The sequence below is a fragment of the Aegilops tauschii genome, chromosome 2 (genome assembly GCF_002575655.3).
Source record: "Aegilops tauschii subsp. strangulata cultivar AL8/78 chromosome 2, Aet v6.0, whole genome shotgun sequence".
NCBI classification, from domain to species: domain Eukaryota; kingdom Viridiplantae; phylum Streptophyta; class Magnoliopsida; order Poales; family Poaceae; genus Aegilops; species Aegilops tauschii.
The window spans coordinates 5,286,432-5,308,648 of NC_053036.3; the positions used below are offsets into that span (position 1 = coordinate 5,286,432).

At 45.9% G+C, this 22,217-nt stretch overlaps 3 protein-coding genes across 3 annotated transcripts; all 3 read left to right on the top strand.

Annotated features, from left to right (window-relative positions):
- Window positions 1-8,257: 8,257 nt before the first annotated feature.
- LOC109781177 (noroxomaritidine synthase 2-like) lies at window positions 8,258-10,344 on the top strand. Its single transcript, XM_073506700.1, has 3 exons — window positions 8,258-8,317; window positions 8,429-8,514; window positions 9,726-10,344. Exons 1-3 carry the CDS (start codon window positions 8,258-8,260, stop codon window positions 10,342-10,344), a joined length of 765 nt encoding a protein of 254 aa, XP_073362801.1.
- On the top strand, window positions 9,631-11,812 carry LOC141041900 (noroxomaritidine synthase-like). Its single transcript, XM_073509465.1, has one exon. The coding sequence runs from the start codon at window positions 10,351-10,353 to the stop codon at window positions 11,185-11,187; it is 837 nt and encodes a 278-aa protein (XP_073365566.1). The 5' UTR covers window positions 9,631-10,350; the 3' UTR covers window positions 11,188-11,812.
- A 1,015-nt stretch (window positions 11,813-12,827) lies between these two features.
- LOC141041471 (desmethyl-deoxy-podophyllotoxin synthase-like) lies at window positions 12,828-14,915 on the top strand. The gene is made up of 3 exons (XM_073507666.1): window positions 12,828-13,321; window positions 13,433-13,888; window positions 14,007-14,915. Exons 1-3 carry the CDS (start codon window positions 12,899-12,901, stop codon window positions 14,628-14,630), a joined length of 1,503 nt encoding a protein of 500 aa, XP_073363767.1. The 5' UTR covers window positions 12,828-12,898; the 3' UTR covers window positions 14,631-14,915.
- The last annotated feature ends 7,302 nt before the right edge of the window (window positions 14,916-22,217 follow it).

A 22,217-nucleotide genomic window follows, 5' to 3' on the forward strand; every position in this document is an offset into this window, starting at 1 on the left:
TTATAGTGGATACCCTCAAACATAGGAGGTCTCATGGAAGCAGCAAAACCACTTGGGGTAAATTGCCTATAATAAGGTTTTTGGATTGTTGGAAATATGAGCAATTTACTGAATGATTTTATTAACAGAAATACTAGATAAAGCATGACTAGTATGGCAGTGATAAAACAAGTCATGCGATTTGACAAAGGGAAAGTTAACAGCATCTTCATATATGAACTGTAACAGAGTCTAACATATCTAGGGCAAACACTAGAACAAGGAACTGTAGCAGGATCTCTAATGGACATGGGCCCTTCTCCCGTACAGGACTCAAATAGGTGGAGTTTCGGAGGCCTACTGTCCCGGCGTGCACCGCAGTGCTCAGGAACTTTGTGGCGAGAGGAAGAGGATCTTCGTATACCCGTAGTGCGTGGCAAAATTTAGACATCGGCTCGGCTCATTCCCGTAACCCGCGGCACGTCGCGACGAGGCGGGCAGCGGAGGAGCGCCCGTGGATGTCCCTCTTGTTCTCATGCTCATACAAGTGGGAAAAGATCCTCCCTTATAAGGAGGTCCAACTCCCACTAAACTAGCAATGTGGGACTAAACTTTAGTAGTATCCCTTGCCTTGCATGAATGGGCTAAGTGAGCCTTTAGGATTTATTTAGGAATTTCTGAAATAGTTATTGGGCTGTCCCAAAATACACTAAATTCCAGCAGGTATTACTCTCTACTTTACAGCTTCTGCTGATCTCACTCAACTCTTATCTCGTATGTGTCAGAATTATACATTAGATATTAATTATTTTGGTTGGGTGACATGCGATGCTAGTTCCAAGACTTGCAATTACGAAGGGGAAAATGCGCAAAAAAAAAGAAAAAAAATGTGCAAAATACTACAAAGATTAATTGAAATGTAATATAGTCATTACAGCGCCAAAGCAAAACATTACAATACATTTATGCTAGTTGTTGTTTATCATAGTGAAAATTATAGAAACAAATTTTAACTATTGCAAATATAACGATGCTTGTATAGGCTGAAGCGCAACATTATACAATGTTATGATACTTATTTTTCCGCATCGGAATTTTGCTTGGGGCTTGGCTCCCACTATGCCTAAATCCTGGCTCCGCCCCTGCCAACGAGGACGAGGACTTGCTGGATGTGCTGCTCAGGCTGCACATGGAGGAATCCTTGCCATATCCTCAAACTTTAGAGGGAATAGGCGTCATCATATTTGTCAGTACTGTTACAAATACCTTCTTCTATTTGTTTTTTGTCAAAGGAGGATAAACCTCATGAGTCGCACATAGTCATTTATTGGATTATTAATCATTATCTGCCGCATCCTCTCGACACGTTTGTTGAAAATATTATGTTTCATCTACTATATTATTTTCACTATTGATGCTAAATATGTACGTCTCATATAACCCGCAACAATTGTTTGCTGGTGGCACTGAGACCTCTAGAATAACAATGGAGTGGGCTATGTCAGAGCTCTTGAAAAATCCTGAAACTATGAGAAAGGCACAATTAGAAGTTCGACAAGTGCTGGGTGTGCAACAAGCTGTCATAACTAACAATGACCTTCATGACCTCCACTACATGTGAATGGTTATCAAAGAGGTCTTGAGGTTGCATCCTCCCGCTCCGCTACTCCCCCGAAGGGCAAGACTGTGAAATCATGGGATATAAAAATCCCGAGAGCACCAATATACAAGTTAATACATTTGTGATTTGTCAGGATTGCATATATTGGGACCCCAAAGAATTTAAGCCAGAGAGGTTCGAGCAAAGCAACATAGATTATAAGGGCGCACATTTTGCGTTCACGTCTTTCGGGGGACGGGCGTTGGCAGTGTCCTGGAATGTTGTTCGGCACATCAACCGTGGAGATTGCATTGGCAAACTTTCTATACCACTTTGACTGGGTCATCCCTAGTTGGCCTAATCCAGAGTTATTGGACATGTCTGAGAAGTTCGGGATCAGCGTACGTAGAAAGTTCGATTTAGAGCTTAGAGCAACCCCATATGTGCTCTCCAAAGCTGCGTAGATCCATGGACCTGCTGGGGACGCATGGAAGAATTGATTTGCTCATAGGCGACATGTAATCCCTCATCTGGTCCCCGTCTCAACCAACTGTCTCGTGCCTCAGTCCCTGGCTTTGGGCCACTTTCAGTGAAAATCCATGTGGGGAACCTCTCCCCCCGGTGAACATTCGAATAAATAATTTGTCTCACGTTGTACTTCTATACACTCAACCAAGAGAAGCTCATTCAAATACTTGCGTGACATTGACCTTGTGCATGCGCCTTTTACACACGTTAAAATGGTAGAAATAAAGTGTGTGCCTTCTTTACTTTACAATATGCTTATCGGTAAAGAAAAAATTCACGAATTAAAAACATATTTATGAATTCCAAAAATTGTTCTCAAATCTAAAAATATTCATGAATTTAAAAAGACTTTTACAAATTCACAAAGGCTCGCAATTTTCCAAAATGTTCCCAAATTACTCGACTGTGTGTTTGTAAGGCAAATCTGGCATTGGTTGGTTGGGGAGGATCACTGGTAGGCCGGCATTCGAGCCACTAACTGATGAGGAGTTGAGTGCGTGGTGCATCAGGCAAGATTCAACCGCTACGGATCGGAAGTGAACGAGGGCTAAATGCCTCTTGACTACGTGGATCCTTCGGAAGCATCGGAATGACGTCGTGTTCAATGGTGTGACACCGTCAATCTCCCAGTTGAAGCAGCGAATAACGGATGAAGGAAGGCTATGGGCAAAGGCTAGGCTGTTGAGAGGAATACGGTAGGAGTAGAGGTGGAGGTAGGAGTGTGGGATGTCGAGACGTAGTTCGTTCATAAGCTTCGCGGTAGTGTCGGAAAAATTCCGGGATGTAAGAGCATCTCCAGCCGCGCCCCCAACAGCCCCCAGGCGATTTTTAGGAGCCGGCGTCAAAAAATTGGCCCAGTCGCGCCTCTAGGAGCCCGTTTTTCGCCGGTTTGGGCCGAAACTGACGCTGGCGGACCCAGGCCGAACCCGGTGCGTTAGGGCGCCCGGGGGCGCCGGGGAGAGCGATTTTGGCGCGAAAGAGCTGCGGGCCCGCCGAGTCAGCGACTCGCGCCTCATCGTCCTCAGAACGCTTCGATTTCTCGTGGGGAATCAATGGCAAGGCTGTCGCCGGTCAGCCTTCCATTGATTCCTCACGGGCGGTGCGGCGACGCCTACACACGGCGCGCGGCTATAAAAGCAAGGCCTCCCCTCGCCTCTGGCCACACCCGCCCACAGCCACCGCCGAGCTCTGCCTCACTCCCCGTGTGCAGCCCCCGCTGACGTTCCTCCCCTCTCTCCCTTTCCCCAAGCCCATCCGATGGCCGAGCGGTTCCCCGGCGATGGGGCGGCGGCCAGCGGCTTCCGCCACCGCTCGCTCCACGAGTGGGAGGCCTATCTCTTCTTCGAGGCGAACATCCCGGCGCCACCGGACATGCGCGCCGGGCCGACGCGGTGGAGGCTCAGCGCCGGTGTCGTCCCAATTCCCCCGGTGCCCGACGTCGACGCGCGTCCCGACATCTTCGCCGCCGAGGTCGACCGCGTGCGGGCGTCGCTAACAGAAGAGTAGCAGGCCCTCCCGCAGTACGCCGCCGACAACCACGCGTCGTGGACGGCGTACTTCCAGCGCCGGCAGGCGCAGCGGCAGGCGTCCACGAACGGGGCGCCGATGGTGGGGGCGTCAAGAACAGCGAGAGGCGCCGCCTATGGTGGGGCGCCCCCGGCCGCACGCTCCATGAGGTACTCCAGTACCTCGAGGGCGGCAATGACCCGCCGCTGGCATATCTGCCGCGGCCGCCGCCCCGGTCCACCGCCGGAGCGCCGGGCAATGGATGCCCAGGAGGTTCGGCTCCTCCTCGTCTTCCTCTTCTCACTCCTCCTCCCGCTCCTCTTCCTACTCCTCCGGCTCGCCGGCGGTGTTCGACGTCAAGGCCGAGCCCGCAGCGGAGACGCCGCTCGGTCGACGCACCCGCAACACCGGCATCGTCATCAACGAGGGCGGGGGGCGCGCCTCCTCCTCGGCTCCTCCCCGCTACGTCAAACCGAAGACGGAGCCGGGGCTCGCCGTCGTGAAGACGGAGCCAGGGCTCGCTGGTGGCGTCAAGGAGGAGCTCGACGATGCAGCGGCCTTGAAGTGGGCGCGTGACGATTGGGCGCGGACGGAGCTGGAGCGCCAGCGCCTCGCCTACGAGCGGTTCGCCGCTCGGCGCCGTGGCCGCGACAAGGGAGGCGTAGTCGTCCTCGACGACAGCGACGATGACGCACCGCCGCCACCGGTCCGCCAGGGCGACGCCGGGCAGGGGTCCAGCATGGGCGGCCGCGTCAAGGAGGAGAAGGCCGACGAGGACGGCGGCAAGGATGGCGGCGACGTCGGCGACTTCGCCTCTCTTAGCGCGTTCTTCGACCCGTAGTCGCGTTTATTTTTTTAAGTCTTTTATCTATGTAAAAGAACTATTTCAGTTCGCCGAAGTAATGCACTGTTTCGCCGAATATTTGTCCCGTTCGCCGAATTTTAGTCAAATAAATGTTCCAAAAAGATTTAAAACAGGCGCCTGGGGCCGATCCTGGGGCGTCGGCTGGGAACCTGATCGCCCCCAGTCCGATTTTACCGCCGGTTCGCTCCCAGGCGGCGATTTTTCGAGCCGTCTGGGGGGCCAACGGCTGAAGATGCTCTAATTAAACTTTATACATATGAACTTGGGGAGTCTTCTCTCTTTTTTAATGAATGATACGCACACTCGTGCGTATTCGAGAAAAAGAAATTCTAAAATATTATCATAAATTTGAAAATAGTTCATATATTGGAAAAACTGTTGGTGAATTCCAAACAAAATCACGGGTATGAAAATGTTAAGAAATTTTGAACTAATTTGTTGACAAAATTAAAGGAAAAAGGAAAAAGGAATATGAAACAAGTAGAAGATAATAGAAATAAAAAAGTGGAAAAGGAAAAATTAAATACAAAATGAGTCAAAAAAAAAAACAATGGTGCAAAGAGTCTTCTAGATCCTTCCTAAAAATAGTGGTGAAAATACAGAATGGTTCGGCCCATACGGTGAACAGGAGGGTATGCGCTAGGTCGCTACACAGCGACTTACACGACAAATAGGAGCCATGAATAACGATATCCGTAAGTATTGACATCATCTTGAATCACAAGCTAAAATGGGCTGGCTACGACATGGCCTGTTAGCACAACATCTGGTCATGCTTTTTTGTGTTGGCCAGAATACGGCCTTCTAAATATGTACTTCCTCCAATCAATATTACTTGTCTTAGATTTGTCTAGATACGGATGTGTCTAACACATGTTTAGATACATCCGTGTCTAAAAAACATTTAAAAATATATTAAAAAATTCAATTGTTTCTTAATCGTTTTTATACAAATATGGTCTAATGTTATACTCATGTGTAAAGTTTCGCAACAAAATGAAATCTGTGGAAATCTTGGCAAAAAACATTGCCTGTTAGAAAAATGTGAATAGTAACTTTATATTGTATCTGTTTTTATTTAGTTCACCTAGACTACGACGGAAGTCATTTTGTCGTGAAACTTTATACACATATATAACTTTAGACCATGTTTATTTCAACAGTTTTGCTAAAGCACATCTGGATGTGCCTTAAGTATTGCGCATCTAAGTCCTATGTCATTAATTTTACGCTGAGGTTTGTGTCGATAATTTATTTATTTTCTTTTTTCCTTTTTATTTTATGTTTGATTGAGTTATTTAGATGTGCAATAATTTAGGCATATCTACATGTGCCCTAGGAAAATTGCTTTTGGGGGCCAAGCTCCATGTAGGGCCTCCATTGCAATTTTGTAAATTCATCAAAATTCTTATTTCTATGTTTCATAAAATTCTGGAAACAAATGCAGATCTACATGGATCCATAATGTACATGTGTGTAAATTTTCAGGATGAAATACTTTGAAATGAGGTTTGTAAAAAAACAAATATGAGGCCTTTTTTGCACATGATACAATTCATCCTCAAAGTCCATGAATTTGTATTTTTAAAGGTCGCATTTTAAGGTATTTCATCCTGGATATTTTTACACAGATATACATTTCATCCTTGTATACTTGGATATTTGTTTTCAGATTTTTTTGAAAACAGAAAGTTTGAATTTGAATTTTTAAAAAATTTCAGGCTGCATAGAGCCCGGTCACCAAAACGCTATTCTCCTAGACAGACCCTTATTCAAGTGAAGTTTCAAAAATATTAGCCCTTCTCTAATACATTTCATAAAAAAAAATCAACATGTTCACCGTCCATTGTACTCAGTAAAAAAGTTTTATTCAAATCTTATTAGAACTTATTACATAATTATTAAGATACGAGTAAGAAAAAAAGTGTGATTGTACTTGCTTCACGGGATAGCACAGCGTGCGTGTTGGATTTGCATGCATGCAATGATGCATAGACCCTGTTTGTTTGGACTTTTGCTTCTTCTTTTTGCAGCTTTTCCACTTTGGCCAGAAAGCCATAAAAGCTCATAAATAGATGCTTTTGGAGCTTTTATGTCTTTTGGAGTCCAATATGACTTTTATGGATTTTACACCTATTTAGGCGCTTTTATGGCTTTTTGGCTGGCGGAGAAAGAGTGAGAGGTGGACGAGGAGGTGGAGGCAGGCGGCGGACAAGTACAGGGCGCCGAGGCCGGCCAGGGAGATGAACCAGGCCAGCATTGCCACCATGTCCCAGCTAGCTCCGGCCTCTCGAAAGTATAGTTTTATTTTTTTTTTGTATTTTTGTACGAATCAAAGCGACTAGGAAGCTGTGGAAACTATGTATATAATAGTCCGTATGTCTTACGGAATAGCAGGTCGAATTTTGACATGGTGATTATTAGATTCCACCACTCCTAATAATCAACGTGTGATATTGATTTATTGATCTTACGTTCGACGAGGTAAGCGGACATCCTAAAACTTCTCCTATGTATAGTTGTAAAATATTAATTGAATATGAATGGAATAATAGAATGAAAAATATTTTTTCATGTATGGTTGCATGTGGTAGTGTGTCTTTTCCCATGCATGGTTGCATGTCATGGTGAGCCTTATCCCATGGATAATTGTATGATGATGTAGAATGCTTGCATGCTTAGATAAATAGGTTAGGGACCACTCTCTTACATATGTAGGATATATCCCACCGATGTCTTTCGCTCATCCACTTAGGAAACTAGAAGATACCCGGTGCATTACTGATGGGAATTGGTTAATGAAAATTTGGTTTGATAACATGAGAATGAAAATTTAAAATACATGTGATTATATTGATTATGTATAGTTGCAACAATATTTATTGAATATAAGTAGAGTAATTGAATGGAAAATGTTTTTCCATGCATGATTAAATGTTGTACTAGGTCTTTTCGTATACATGATTGCATGTTGAGGTAGATCTTATCCCATTCATAATTGTATGATGAGGTGACATGCTTGCATGTTGAGATAAACAAGTTAGTGACGATAACCCTCTTAGGTATATATAGAGTCAGTGGCGGAGATAGGGGTGCCAGCCAGGGCCTGGGCCCTGGCCAACATGCAAACATTTCCACTAGGACACTGAGTATTTCTGCTAAAACAGTGTATTAGCTTTGTATTCCGTTGGTCTGGCTCTCTCCCCAAGCTATAGTCGATGCAAACTCTGTTTGGCAGACGAGGAGGACTTGATGCATGCACTCATACACTGTTCTCATGGCAGGAGCTTTTGGGGCGAAGCTGAGAAGTGGTTCGACTTCAAACTACCTCGCCTTCATCCAACCACTTGGGCGCGATACATTATTAGCTACCCAATCATTCCGACTGGAGACCGGGCGAAGATTGTGTCAGTTATGTGGTCTATTTGGCACTCAAGGAACCAGTGGACACATGATGAAGAACGCTTGGATCAGGCAAACTCGCTACGGATTATTCGAGAGACATTGGCGGTCCTGGAATTACCTAAGGATCTTGCGCTAGCTCTTCCTGGCTTTGGTTGGCTCCCCCCAGACGATGACAGTGTTAAGATTAATACGGATGCGGGTATTGACAGTATCCGGGAGCAAGGGGGGGGGGTGGGGTTGCCTGTTCAGCCACTGGCTTTTTAGGAGCATGGTGTAAGCCTCACGATGGAGTTACAGATCCTCTGATTGCCGAAGCGCTTTCTTTGCGTGATGGAGTTCTCTATGGAAAGCTTCGAGGTCTGAACAAGGTCGTGATGGAGATGGACCGCAAGGAGGTTGTGGACCTCTGGAAGACTCTCCACAACTCCCGCTCGGTTGTGGCACCGATTCTTTTGGAAATTGGGGATTTATCTGCTAGTTTTAGTTCTTTTATTATTCAACATACTTCTAGACTGTCTAATTTGCCTGCTCATCCTTGCGCTAAGCGAGCATGTTCGCTGCAAGTGACCGAGGCGTGGACCAACGATGTACCTACCTTCCTGGTTAGTAGCCTCATGGCGGACTGTGCCAGGTGTGCTTTTGTTGAATAAAGAACCCCATATTCCAACGCAATAAAAAAAGCTAGTTTAGCAGCTCTTGGCCCTGTCCATTCAGGTTTCGTGGCTCCGCCACTGAGCCACTGTATAGGATGTCGCATAGCATGAACGTGAAATTCCATCTCTAGTTCGACCGATGGCCGGCCTGTGTTATATATTCTTGACAAGATTCTTCGCAAAGCGCCATCATATATATTATAACCATCCCAATTTAAATCTGAATGGTTATCATGGTATATATGTGATATATATGCTCGCTGCCCATGCCAAGGTAGAAGACGAAGAAGCAGAATGACACATTGGCTACGAGAGACGTAGAATTAAGTAATTAAGCAGTGAGAAGGCTACTTGTTTTGATCCTACTTAGAAGTGCGTTTGCTTCTGCAGTTGCTAAACGCTGCTGCTAATGTGTGTTCTAGAAGAAGAAATAGGCGGTCTGAAATCCAAAGCATATACACACACCTACGTATGCATGCGACGTGCTGAACAATTACTGATCGATCGCTGATCACCGGTCTCTTCCATCTCCTGCCGTACGTACGTGTACTGCAAATTACATGAGCCAGCCAGCCACACGGTACTGTTGCTATGAATCCTCCTCGCAAGACGATGACCCTGCATGTTCATATATTGTGGCGATCGGTCAAGAGTACTTTTATCGGCGATGGGATCAAAGAGTGTACTTGATCAAGACTGTTGTGCGGCGACTGAGGCTAATAAAGTGAGCTGGACCTGCACTTTAAAATTTATCCCCAAATCTGCCAATTGCCACCTGCTTTTGAGCCCAATGAAGTGTAGTTATGTAGTTATGTTGACACTTATCAAGTACTGCCAGACTCAAGTATAGCCCGATGAGCTATGTAAGGAGTGATCCAATTTGGAATGAAAGTTATCAAGTACTGCACTTCACATACTTATCGCCAAATCTGCCAACTGTCACCTGCTTTCGAGCCCAATGGATTGGAGTTATGTTGACGCTAACTGAGAATACTAGCAAGTATACTACCAATGCACTGAGGTAGTATCACTATGGTGGAGAGGGAAGGCGTCTATATATGAAGCCATAGCCATGCTAATTGAAGAATAAATCTAACTAATAGCATTATCGCACACTACTGATAACAATGCCAATTATGTTCATCTCCACATTGATCATTCTGCTTGTTCCAATTTGCTTGTATCTCAGGGCTAGTTGTAGATCAAAGAACCCACCAGTGCTTCCCACAAACTGGCCAATGCTGCACATGTTCCCTTCCTTCATAGCCAACCTCCACAACTTGTATGACTATTACACCCTGGTCCTCGCCAGATCAGGCCACAACTTCAGGGTGCATGGACCACCTGGGACCGGGATGCGCTTCTTCATCACATGCAACCCTCCGAACGCCCGGCACATCTTGACGACGAACCACGCCAACTTCCCCAAGGGCACGGAATTCGCTGATATCTTCAACATCATGGGTGGCAGCCTCTTCACCATCGACGGTGAGTCGTGCCGCCAACAACGCGCCAAAGCCAAGAGCATCCTCAGCAGCCCGAGGATCATTTCCAGTATGGCGGTCTACCTCTATGGCAAGGTGGAGAACAACCTCCTCCCATTGTTCACTCGGATGGCGATCACTGACACTTCATTCGACATGCATGAATTGATGTCGAGGCTTATGTTTGACCTGGCTGCTATGCCTCTCTTCGGTGTGGATCCTGGCCTCCTATCCTTAGACATGCCGCCCATGGACGCAGCGGTTGCCCTGGACACGGTGATGGAGGTGGGCTTTTTTAGGCTCATGATGCCAGCTTATTGCTAGAAGTTGATGAGGTGGCTAAACATCGGCTCTGAGAGAAAGCTCGACACGGCACGCATGGTGCTGCGAGAGATCATCGGGGAGATGATGCAAAAGAGGAAGATCACCACATGTCGTTTTGGACATGGCAAGGAACAAGAGAGTGTGGATATTATTCCTTCCTTCCTCGAAGACCCAGACTACGCCAATGCTGACTTGCTCCGTGCGATTATCATTAGCTACATGCTTGCTGCGAGGGACACAATTGCAACAACCCTAACATGGATCTTCTGCGACCTCGCCCAAAATCCTGACATCGTGTCAATCATCCGCAACGAACTTTCACCCATTGCATCACGCAAAGTAGCATTAGGGGCATCTACCCCAGTGATCTTTGAGCCAGACGAGACCAAATCTCTAGTATATTTGACAGCCACTTTGTATGAGACTCTTAGACTGTACCCACCGGCGCCTGTCTTGCTCAAGAAGGTGGCCGTAGATGACATCATGCCGAGTGGCCATGAGGTGCATGCCGGTGACACCATTTTTGTTTCCGTCCACTCCATGGGGAGAATGGAGGGTGTGTGGGGTAAAGACTGCTTCGACTATAACCCACGTAGGTGGCTCTCAGATGATGACAACAACCTGAGGTACATACCATCTCACAAGTTCTTGGCCTTCAATGCTGGCCCGAGGATGTGCCTCGGCAAGGACATTGCACTTATGCAAATGAAGACTGTCATTGCTACAGCTGTGTGGAACTTCGATGTGAAGGTGGTGGAAGGGCAAAGCATCCAGCCTAAGCCGTCCATTATACTGGAGATGAAAAATGGGCTCATTGTTAAGTTGAAGAAGCGAGAAATGTAATAGACTCTCGTTGTATGTAAATGTACTTGCCGACCACTAGGACAGTTTTACACTGCCCATAACCACATTATAGTTGAATAATAAAGGCATGCATGCGTCAAAATTTGTATTTCTTTTACGAAAAACAACCAATGTACTACCATTTTTTACTCGTGCTGTATGAGACACGGTATAGAAGCATCGAGACATGGTGTTTCCTCCATATTGTATACGACTATCTACATGTGACATGTTGCTGGTACTTGGAAGTGACCCAACCAGCTCAAAGTTGCATGTACGGGTGCCTAGCAGAATAACGGAACCAATTGATCGGTGAAAGAACAGTCTTCCTTCAGATCTTGGCTGGTAACTAATACACAACTTGCCAGCATCTAGACCTCACCGGTATACTCCAGTTCAACATCATAGCGGTTATGCTCGCTATACTTGTTGAACACGCTAAAGTGACTGGACAAATTAGTGGTGTAATTCATCATTTAGTAGTAGATAGTTTATCCATTCTACAGTATGTGAACGACACCATTTTCTTTCAGGATAAAGCAAGAAACCTCAAGCTCATTCTATGCTTTGCCTTTGAGGATCTTTCGAGTCTTCAAATTTCTATAAGAGTGAACTTTTCTGCTTCGAAGAGGCTACAGACTCGCGTTCAAGTACGCGAAGATCTTAATTGAACTGGAAGAAACAATTCCATTACTTTATTTTCTTCCTGATCACAAACTGTTTTATGGTCTTCCTAGGAAGCCTGTAGCCTTGCGTGCTCTTTAAATCATGCAATTCCTACAGAATAAGCACTTCATCGAACCTTATGTTGTGATCCACCAATGGCAAATATATTTTTACAAGACTAATATCTTTCATTGGAATTCGGCTTACATTTTCATGCAAAATATCCTCTTTCATGTATATAACTTTATCATAACATTTGTGGTGTATATAAAAATATATCATTTGTAGTAGCATCGTATAAAAAACTTGGTTTATTATTTAAACAGTTTTGACACACTAAATATGCTGCCCTCGCACGAGGGCCACCCTGCTAGTTGAAGTAAAAAATGAAATATAACAAAACAGTGAATAGCGAACAAGCTGATAACTAAAACCCAAAATATTTAAAAGCTAAAGGATGAAATAAAATAACAAGAGAAGATATGGAAAAATAAATAAAGTATACAAAAGGGCGGAATAGATGTGCAGATCATGCTTTTAGTGCACCAGTGCACATCATGTGCTCATCTCTCTTAATAAATCAAATGTTTTGAATATTAAATTGTGCCGATCGATGCGATCTCATCCGGCATCCAGCTAGCAATTAAGAAAAGGCAATGAATTTGCCTCTGTTATTTTTCTAAGGCATTTATTTCCTCGTGCTCGGCACTTTGTCCTTTTGATTAACAAAAAATTGCCATAAAGCTATCCTCAACCACTGCATTTGGAATAATGGAAGTTGTATCATTCAACCACACACTGTACTGTTTAGTGAATGGAATGGAATTTTTCATGAAAGTTCGTACCTAAACCAAATACACCGTTGTTTTGCATACATCTCCTCACGTGTAGTAGGTAAGTTTGATTTCCAGATCCCAACCAATCCCATGTCCTGTGCTGCATATCTGATCCATAAATACGGATGATCCGTGTATAAACTGAATGTCAACTGACTGATTAGTACTAAACTTGCGGCTGGTTACTAGCTAGCTCCCAGCTGCATGACATGGAGGTAACAATTTCAAGCATTTCTTTCGTTTCCCTAGCCCTAGTACTCCTCCTTTGGTTTTTTCATCCCAAGCCCAACAAGCATTTGCGGCCTCCCGGGCCATGGACCCTACCGATCATCGGCAGCCTCCACCACGTATTCGGCGTCCTCCCGCACCGCATCATGGCGGAGCTATCTCGCCGGCATGGCCCACTGATGTTCCTCAGACTCGGCGAGGTCCCCACCGTGGTGGTCTCGAGCGCGGAGATGGCGGAGGTGGTGATGAAGAGCAAGGACCTCATGTTCGCCTCGCGACCGCGCGGTGTGACACTGGACGTCATAGGTTATGGCAGCGGCATAGGCATCATCTTTGCCCCCTATAGCGACCGCTGGCACCAGGCGCGCAAGGTCTGCACCATGGAGCTCCTGAGCGCGAAGCAGGTTATTAATTTGCATACACCATCTTTTTGGGGGAAAATGCCAGCACCTAACTAGTTTGCGATAAAGCATGAGTGTTGATAGATAGAAGTGGACAATATGTTTCTAACACAGGTGAAGCGTATGGAAGGCATCAGGTCCGAGGAGGTCAGCAACCTCCTTAGTTCCATCACCACCTCGATTGGCACAACTATCAACCTCACGGAGAAGTTGTCGGCACTCATGAACGATGTCATTGCGCGGGCGGTGTTCGGAGGCAAGTGTGCACAGCAAGGTGAGTACCTCCGGGAATTGGAAAAAGTCACTGCATTGGTGGGAGGCTTCTCGCTCGTAGACCTATTCCCGTCGTCGCGGCTGGTGCGGCTGCTGAGCTCCGGGGAGCGACGGATGAGGAGGAGCTATGGACGAATCCAGTGCATCATCTCCAACATCATTGAGCAACGCAAGGAGATGCGCGCTGCAGTCAGCTCCAACGACGAGGAGGACTTGCTGGACGTGCTGCTCAGGCTGCACAAGGAGGACTCCTTGCCATATCCACTAACTTTAGAGGCAATAGGCGTCATCATATTTGTGAGTATTGTTTGCCATGTCCTCTCCTCACTTTGTTGGAAATATACGTTTTATCTATATTTTTTCATTATTGAAGCTAAATATGTATGTGAGTATAACCTAGAACAATTGTTCGTAGGACTTGTTCGCGGGTGGCACCGAGACCTCTGGAATAACATTGGAGTGGGCTATGTCAGAGCTCTTGAAAAATCCCGAAAATATGAGAAAGGTACAACTAGAGGTTCGACAAGTGGTAGGTGGGCAACAATCTGTCATAAATAACAATGACCTTCATGACCTCCACTACATGAGAATGGTGATCAAGGAGGTCTTGAGGTTGCATCCCCCCGCTCCTCTACTCCCCCGAAGGGCAAGAGAAGACTGCGAAATCATGGGATATAAAATTCCTGAGGGCACCAATGTACAAGTTAATATATTCGCGATTTGTCGGGATTGCAGATATTGGGATGCCCCTGAAGCATTTAAGCCAGAGAGGTTCAAAGAGAGCAACATAGATCACAAGGGGACACATTTTGAGTTCACACCTTTCGGGGCTGGGAGACGGCAATGTCCTGGAATGTTGTTCGGCACATCAACCGTGGAGATCGCATTAGCAAACCTTCTACACCATTTTGACTGGGTGTTCCCTGATGGGCCTAATCCGGGGTCGTTGGACATGTCTGAGAAGTTCGGGATCAATGTACGTAGAAAGTTCGATTTAGAGCTTAGAGCAACCCCATATGTGCTCTCCAAAGCTGCGTAGATCCATGGACCTGCTGGGGACGCATGGAAGAATTGGCTCGCTCATAGGCTCCCTCCTCTAGTTGCCCTCTCTGCTCTCTCGACCAACCTTCTGTTGATTTCCTTGGTCCTCTTCTTTGTAATGCATCCGTCTTTGGGCCCCTTTCAGTGAAAATCCATGTGGGGAACCTCTCCCCCAGGTGAATATTCGAATAAAAAATGTGTCTCACGTTGAACTTCTATACAGTCAAGCAAGAGAAGCTCACTCAAATACTTGTGTGACATTGACTTTATGCATGGGCCTTTACACACGTTGAAATGAAATTATTTCACCTTTTAACTTATCCGTACTACTATTCCACAGGCAATAGAAAAAAATTGTGATCAGTCGATTTCAAATAGAGGAAACATCATGAGAGACATAAGCAAGAGGGGAGTAGCACGAGACCGAAGACGGATGCGGCGCGGCGAATCACAGCAAGGCCAAGACAGGAGCGAATTGAAGCTGGGACGATGCGGTTGGTCGTGGCATCGCATGCGGTGTTGAGTCCGAGGTATAACAGAGGCCCAACGGGGATGGGGATGACGCGGACAACCGAGGCATCGTCGGTGAGGGCTTGGGAAAAAGCTCGCCAGAGGCGAGGTATGGCCAAGAAATCCCATTGGTTGAGAGAGATCGTTGGGTCCATTCGATCTGTTGGCTGGAATAAGCCGCGGCGCCAGTGTCGGACGCGTCGGGCGCGTGTATGGGCGTGCGCCGGGCGTGTCGGGCGCGGCGGGACCGTGGTGTAGGCGTGTGTGGTCGGGCTCGTCAGGCGCGACGGATTCATGCGGGACGTGCGGGATGCACTAGTGGTGTCGGGCTCATCGGGCGCGTCGGATATGCGCGGGACGTGCGGGATGCACTGGTGGTGTCGGGCTCGTCGGGCGCGTCGGATGCGCGCGGGACGTGCTGGACAGCAGAAGCCATGGCAAAGTATACGTGTGTGCGTATGTGTGTGTGGCGTGCGTGTAAGTGCTCGTAGCCGTCGTAGTTAGGCTGGCAGTAGTAGCAAAACGGCCGCAGCGTTCCGTTCATAGCCAGCCGGGTCGTACGCGTAGAGCGCGTCGTGGAGGCCGGGCTGAGCGGATGGATAGTGCGTAGATCGGGGAGGTGGGCAGCGATGTGCATGCATGCATCGGCCAAGTATAAAATCCCTCCTGGTTGAGTTTGTTATGAGAGCGCGTGCGTTGTGCGTCCAAGGTTGTAGCCCGTGGTGGTTAGTCCAGCTATAAAGAAAAATGGCATTGTGAGCGCCGGGGCGTTCGTCGCCGGAAATCAATGTTGTCTTCTTCCTGTGTATGTGCCAGAGAGAGGATGAGCTGAGGGTGAGCTAGGGCTAGCCGGTTCCAACAATTGGTATTCAGAGCCAGCCATGTAGCCATTCAAAAGATAAAGAAGATTAGGGCGGGCGTGCGCCCACGGTGGCGTTCGTGCGCCGGCCCGGAATTTTTTGTGTCTTGTGTATTCTTCTACCTCTAGCCGAGAGTGAGAGAGGGCTGCGGTTCAAACACATTCATCTGATCATTGCATCGGCCAAGAAACACGGGAGGAAGACATCCAGCGGTTCATTTCTGATCCAAAGGTAGGGAAAATTCAGTTATTTATCCTAAAAGGCATGCATATTATAGCTTGAAAGCGGGAGAAAAGCATGGAATGAGTACGATCATTGTACGATGTCCAATCCTGCGCTGTGGACGGCTTGAGAAATCCAGCGCTGTGCTACCTTCAATCACTAGTAGAAAAAGGGGCTTTCGTTCGGGCCTGGCCAGCCCATTAGTCCCAATTCTTATACGAACCAGGACCAATGGGGGCATTCGTCCCGGTCCGTGAGCCCAGGTGGTCGGCTGGGGCCTCGTGGGCTTTGGTCCCGGTTCGTATGGACCCATTTGTCCCGGTTCTAGGCACGAACCGGAACCAATGGGCCTCGCTCCTCGCCCACATCCATTAGTCCCGGTTCCAGCCACGAACCGGGACAAATGAGTTGCCTATATATAGTCCATCGCCGGCGAGCAGAGCACTCCACACTGCTCTGTTTTTTGCTGGCCGGCGAGGGGAGGGCATTTGGGTGCTCTAGCTCACCTCCTATGCACATGAGGTGTTCGATGAAATGTCCGAGCCACACTAGTTAATATTTCTTCTCTCGAAACTCGACCTCCGAGCTCCATTTTTCCCGAGATTTTTCTAGGTTTAGTGGCCCGTCACGTCCCGTCCCCGTCTTCACCGTCGTCGATCGCCCGCGCCGATCTCGTCGCCGGCACCACCATGGTGAGCCTCTTGTTCTTATCTTATTTCTGAAAGAAAAAATTCTTACTTGAGATAGATACTTGTCTAATTTTCTTAATTTTATTATTCCTTGTTATTATATAGTGCGATGGTTCTGGTATCCGCCCCCGTCGGCCCTCGTCCTGTCTATGATTCGGATGTGGTATATATTATCTTTTTATAACTATTTGGTTCATTTATTGTTTATGACAATTATGCCGACCAACGTGACATAGATTTTATTAATACGAGGTGGTTGAACCGGAAATTCCAACCACCCTATTGTCGAGAGGTTAAATTTAGTTAAAGAAGAAAACAATTACTTGAAGGAAAAAATAAAAAAAATTGAGGAGGAGAAGATGATATTGGAGTTGCATGTTGCGGATGCCGTCGATGATCACAAGATCAATATGGATGCAATGCGGTTGAAGATTAGAACGATTAGAAAATATGCCATTCATACCGAGGCTTGGTATCATTATGCCGTTGGATCAATTGTTACTTTAGTTGTGATTATGATCGCATTTGTTGTTGCATTGAAAGGTTTTACATAGTTTCAATGTATGGTTTAACTAGATGCTCTGGAGAGCTATATGTTGTTCTATTTGAACTATGTATGTACTTTGGTTTTAATGTGATGATGAACTACTATTAATTTGGTCACTTACCTATCCATGTTCATTTGTAGTGCTTTTCAATTTCAGGGTCTTATAGCTGAAAAAAATCAGTAAATGCATGAAAAATAATAAATGAAGTCAGAAAGGGTTGAAAATTGATGATGTGGCTTTGAATGGTGCATTTTGAACAAAGAAAAACAAAGGAGTTCAAATAAGTTCAAAAAAATGAAATCCCTTTGTAACAGACGAGTTTCCGTATGAAACCCTGATACTTCGAAAGAGATTGTCCGTTTTGTACACGAAGTGCATCCAGTTTTTGCCGTAAGCCTCCCTACTTTCTTGCACATGCTATATGGGTGAAATGATGATACCATGCCAACTTTCACCCTTTTAAGAGTTCATTTGTAGTGTTTTTCAATTTCAGGGTCTTATAGCTGGAAAAAATCAGTAAATGCACGAAAAATAACAAATGAAGTCAGAAAGGGTAGAAATTGATGATATGGCTTTGAATGGTGCGTTTTGAACACAGAAAAACTATGGAGTTCAAATAAGTTCAAAAAAATGAAATCCCTTTGTAACAGACGAGTTTCCGTATGAAACCCTGATACTTCGAAAGAGATTGTCCGTTTTGTACATGAAGTGCATCCAGTTTTTGCCGTAAACCTCTCTACTTTCTTGCACATGCTATGTGGGTGCAATGATGATACCATGCCAACTTTCAACCTTTTCAGAGTTCTTTTGTAGTGCTTTTCAATTTCAGGGTCTTATAGCTGAAAAAATCAGTAAATGCACGAAAAATAACAAATGAAGTCAGAAAGGGTAGAAAATTGATGATGTGGCTTTGAATGGTGCATTTTGAACACAGAAAAACTATGGAGTTCAAATAAGTTCAAAAAACTGAAATCCCTTTGTAACAGACGAGTTTCCGTATGAAACCCTGATACTTCGAAAGAGATTGTCCGTTTTGTACACGGAGTGCATTCAGTTTTTGCCGTAAGCCTCTATACTTTCTTGCACATGCTATGTGGGTGAAATGATGATACCATGCCAACTTTCAACATTTTTCAGAGTTCATTTGTAGTGCTTTTCAATTTCAGGGTCTTATAGCTGGAAAAAATCAGTAAATGCACGAAAAATAACAAATGGAGTCAGAAAGGGTTGAAAATTGATGATGTGGCTTTGAATGGTGTGTTTTGAACACGGAAAAACTATGGATTTCAAATAAGTTCAAAAAATGAAATCCCTTTGTAATAGACGAGTTTCCGTATGAAACCCTGATACTTCGAAAGAGATTGTCCGTTTTGTACACGAAGTGCATCCAGTTTTTGCCGTAAGCCTCTCTACTTTCTTGCACATGCTATGTGGGTGAAATGATGATACCATGCCAACTTTCAACCGTTTCAGAGTTCATTTGTAGTGCTTTTCAATTTGAGGGTCTTATAGCTGAAAAAAATCAATAAATGCACGAAAAATAACAAATGAAGTCAGAAAGGGTTGAAAATTGATGATGTGGCTTTGAATGGTGCATTTTGAACACAGAAAAACTATGGAGTTCAAATAAGTTCAAAAAAATGAAATCCCTTTGTAACAAAATCTGTTTTTGAATAGAATCATAAAACACAGTAATATTAAATAGCAGGAAAAAGAATCACTCCAAAATCTATTTTTATAGTAAAGTTAATCACAAACTAGTGATTCACACAAATTTCAAAGAATTCAAATTTTAACTATTCAAATTTGAAAACTAATGGCAGTAATAGAAAGTTTATAATTTTTGTGACCTAAAAGAAAAATTATTAAAAATAAACTTTAATAAAATAAATAAAAATAGCACCAATAAGTATTTTGTTGTAAGTAGAAACAAAATAAAATAAATAAAGCAACAAAGAAAACTAAAAAACTAAAAAAAAGTGCCACCTACTGGGCCCACACGGCCTGAATACGACTAGAAACCCAAACATGGGCCAGGATTCAGGCCCGCAGGAGGCCCAGTACGCCCACAGGCATACAGCGTACGGTTAGGCCCGAAAGCCTGCAATCGAGAGGAGCTCGAGAGGGTGGGCGCAACAGCGCTTATAAACCACCCTCGAGCTCTCTCAGCTAGCGAGGTGGTACTAAACTTTTGATACGGGGCAGCACAAGGCCTTTGGTCCCGGTTGGTGGCACCAACCGGGACTAAAGGGTTGCATTGGTACCGGTTCGTGGAACCAACCGGGACCAATGCCCCCCTTTCGCTGCGGCTTCCCGCCCTTTCGGCTGCCGAAAACTGATCTTTGGTCCCGGTTGGTGGCACCAACCGGGACTAAAGGGGGGCATTGGTCCCGGTTGGTGCCACGAACCGGGACCAATGCTCTTGGTATATAAGTGGCACTTCGAAATTTTGCAGAGTTCATCACACCAGTTACCCCCGACGACGCCGAGCACATCGACGCCGCCAGGCTGCCCCTGCCCCGGCCCGCCCCCGCCGTCGCCCGCGCCCCTGCCCCGGCCCGCCCCCACCGTCTCCGTCGCGCACGCCCCCTGCCCCGGCCCGCCCCCATCGTCGTCGTCGCCCTGCCCCGGCCCGCCCCTATCGTCGTCGTCGCCCCTGCCCCAGAGCTCGCACCCTGCCCCGCCCCCTCCATCGTCGTCGACTTCGCCACCCACGCTGTGAGCTGCCGCCGCCCCAGCCCACTGTCGTTTTTTTATTAGTAAAGTTTATGTTTTTTTTGTTCATATATAACGTAGATGTATATATATATATATGGATGTATGTATGTATATATGGATGGATGAAAATATTGATGTGATGTTTTTTTTGTTCATAGACCTTTTTATGTTCATAAAATTAGTATTTTTTTGTTCATATATAATGTAGATGTATATGTATGTGTATGTATGTATGGATGGATGTGTAGTTATATTATTTTAGTTTATGTTTAGTTTAGTTTTTAGATTAGGAAAATTTCAGATGTGTAATTATATTTATTTACATGTATAGTTAATTTAGATATTGTAATTTGTTCATAAAAATTGTGCACTTTTGTATAGAAACTTTGTTTTTTTCATATGTACGAAAATGTAGAATGAAAACGAAAACAAACATATAAGAAAAAACAAAGGACAAAATGAAGAAGGAAAAGAAAACCGCCCGGCCCGGCCACCACCGCATTTTCATAAAGTGTTTCCACCGAGTCCACGTCGCACCGATCGAGCACCCGCGGCGAAGCAAGTCTTTTTTTAAGGTAGTTCTTTGTTAAAGTGAGGGGGAACGTCGGGAGCACCCCCCCCCCCGGCCCTCTCGCTCGACCAAAACTCTCGAGGACACCCAAACCCTAGAAAAAACGATGTCGGTCTCCTACCCCCTCCCGCCGCGCCCCTACCCGATCGACAAACTCTCTTGAGGCCACCCAAATTTACTAAGTTAAAAGAGCGTTGTCGTCGAGGCCACCCTGAACCCTTGAAGCGTTGTTGAGGCCACCCCAAACCCTTGAAGCGTTGCCGAGGCCACCCCAAACCCTAGAGAAGCGTCGAGGCCAGGCCACTAATATGATTCCTTATTGTGCTTAGCTAGCTAGTTCTACGTTTGCCACTAATATATCCATCTGTCATGTTTGAATAATAATTGCCATGTTGTAAATATTTGCAGAAACTATGGATCCGCACCCCCGAGACGAAGCAAAAGAAGCGGTGTTGGGGGAGATAATCGCACACGGAAGTGATGCCGTCTTGTCGTTTCTCAACGACACATGCACCGATGGTCTGGAAAGACAGGATGAAGAAGCAGGCTACGACGATGATCAAACAATGGAGGAGGAAGGACACCGTGATGACGGCTCCGGTGACCGAATGGAGGAGGAAGGACACCGTGATGATGGCTCCGGTGACCGAACGGAGTCCGGCCAGGTATATATATTAATTAATTAAGCCTGTGCTCACTATAGCTAATTGATGCATTAATTGTTTTTGGTATGTACACATATTAACTCTCTTCTTTTTCTTATTTTCTAGCCCTCCGGATCGAGCAACACTTCGGTAACGAGACGAGGCCCGAAGAGAAAGTTGCACGCGGATGAAAGGTACATGATCATCGAAATTGATCGCGCTGGCCAGCCGATTGAACCCCTCCGGACCAAGCAAAAATTTAATGCTCAGTGCGGGGTTCTAGTTAGGGACATGATCCCGATCAGCATCGAGCAATGGTTGAGGCCTAAGGGCAAAGACTCTCAGTTGTCTTATGTCAGCGATAGGCAGAAAGCTGATCTTTGGACCGCGCTGCAGGAAAATTTCACCTTCCCGCCAGAGGAGGATCCAGAGAATCCAGTTAAAAGCCAATGATCAAGGCTTATGCTCTTAAGAAGATGGCTGAGCTATTCAGGAGGTGGAAGAATGAGCTGAAATCATCGTTTGTCGACCAAGACAAGACTCCAGAATTCATCGGCCGATTTGAGAAGATCAAAGATCAGTGGTCCGCATTTGTCACCAAAAAGAAATCTGAGAGAGCAGTGAAGATGTCAGCGACAAACAAGAAAAATGCTGCAAAGAAGAAGCATCACCATCGCACGGGGTCAGGTGGCTACCTGAAAGCCCGGCCGTTGTGGGACAAGGCTGAGAATGACCTCATTGATAAAGGGATCGAACCAGAGACGCGACGCTGTCCAGACCGTTGCAGGACTTGGTTCTTCAGGGTTGGGGGAAAATTGGACCC

Bases quoted from the DNA above. Each gene is read 5' to 3' on its own strand.
- LOC141041900 (XM_073509465.1), top strand. From the start codon at position 10,351: ATGAGGTGGCTAAACATCGGCTCTGAGAGAAAGCTCGACACGGCACGC.
- LOC141041471 (XM_073507666.1), top strand. From the start codon at position 12,899: ATGGAGGTAACAATTTCAAGCATTTCTTTCGTTTCCCTAGCCCTAGTA. The intron at 13,322-13,432 runs GTTATTAATTTG...TTTCTAACACAG, and splicing joins AGCTCCTGAGCGCGAAGCAG to GTGAAGCGTATGGAAGGCAT. The intron at 13,889-14,006 runs GTGAGTATTGTT...AATTGTTCGTAG, and splicing joins CAATAGGCGTCATCATATTT to GACTTGTTCGCGGGTGGCAC.
- LOC109781177 (XM_073506700.1), top strand. From the start codon at position 8,258: ATGGAGATGGACCGCAAGGAGGTTGTGGACCTCTGGAAGACTCTCCAC. The intron at 8,318-8,428 runs GTTGTGGCACCG...CCTTGCGCTAAG, and splicing joins CTCTCCACAACTCCCGCTCG to CGAGCATGTTCGCTGCAAGT. The intron at 8,515-9,725 runs GTGTGCTTTTGT...CTTGTATCTCAG, and splicing joins CTCATGGCGGACTGTGCCAG to GGCTAGTTGTAGATCAAAGA.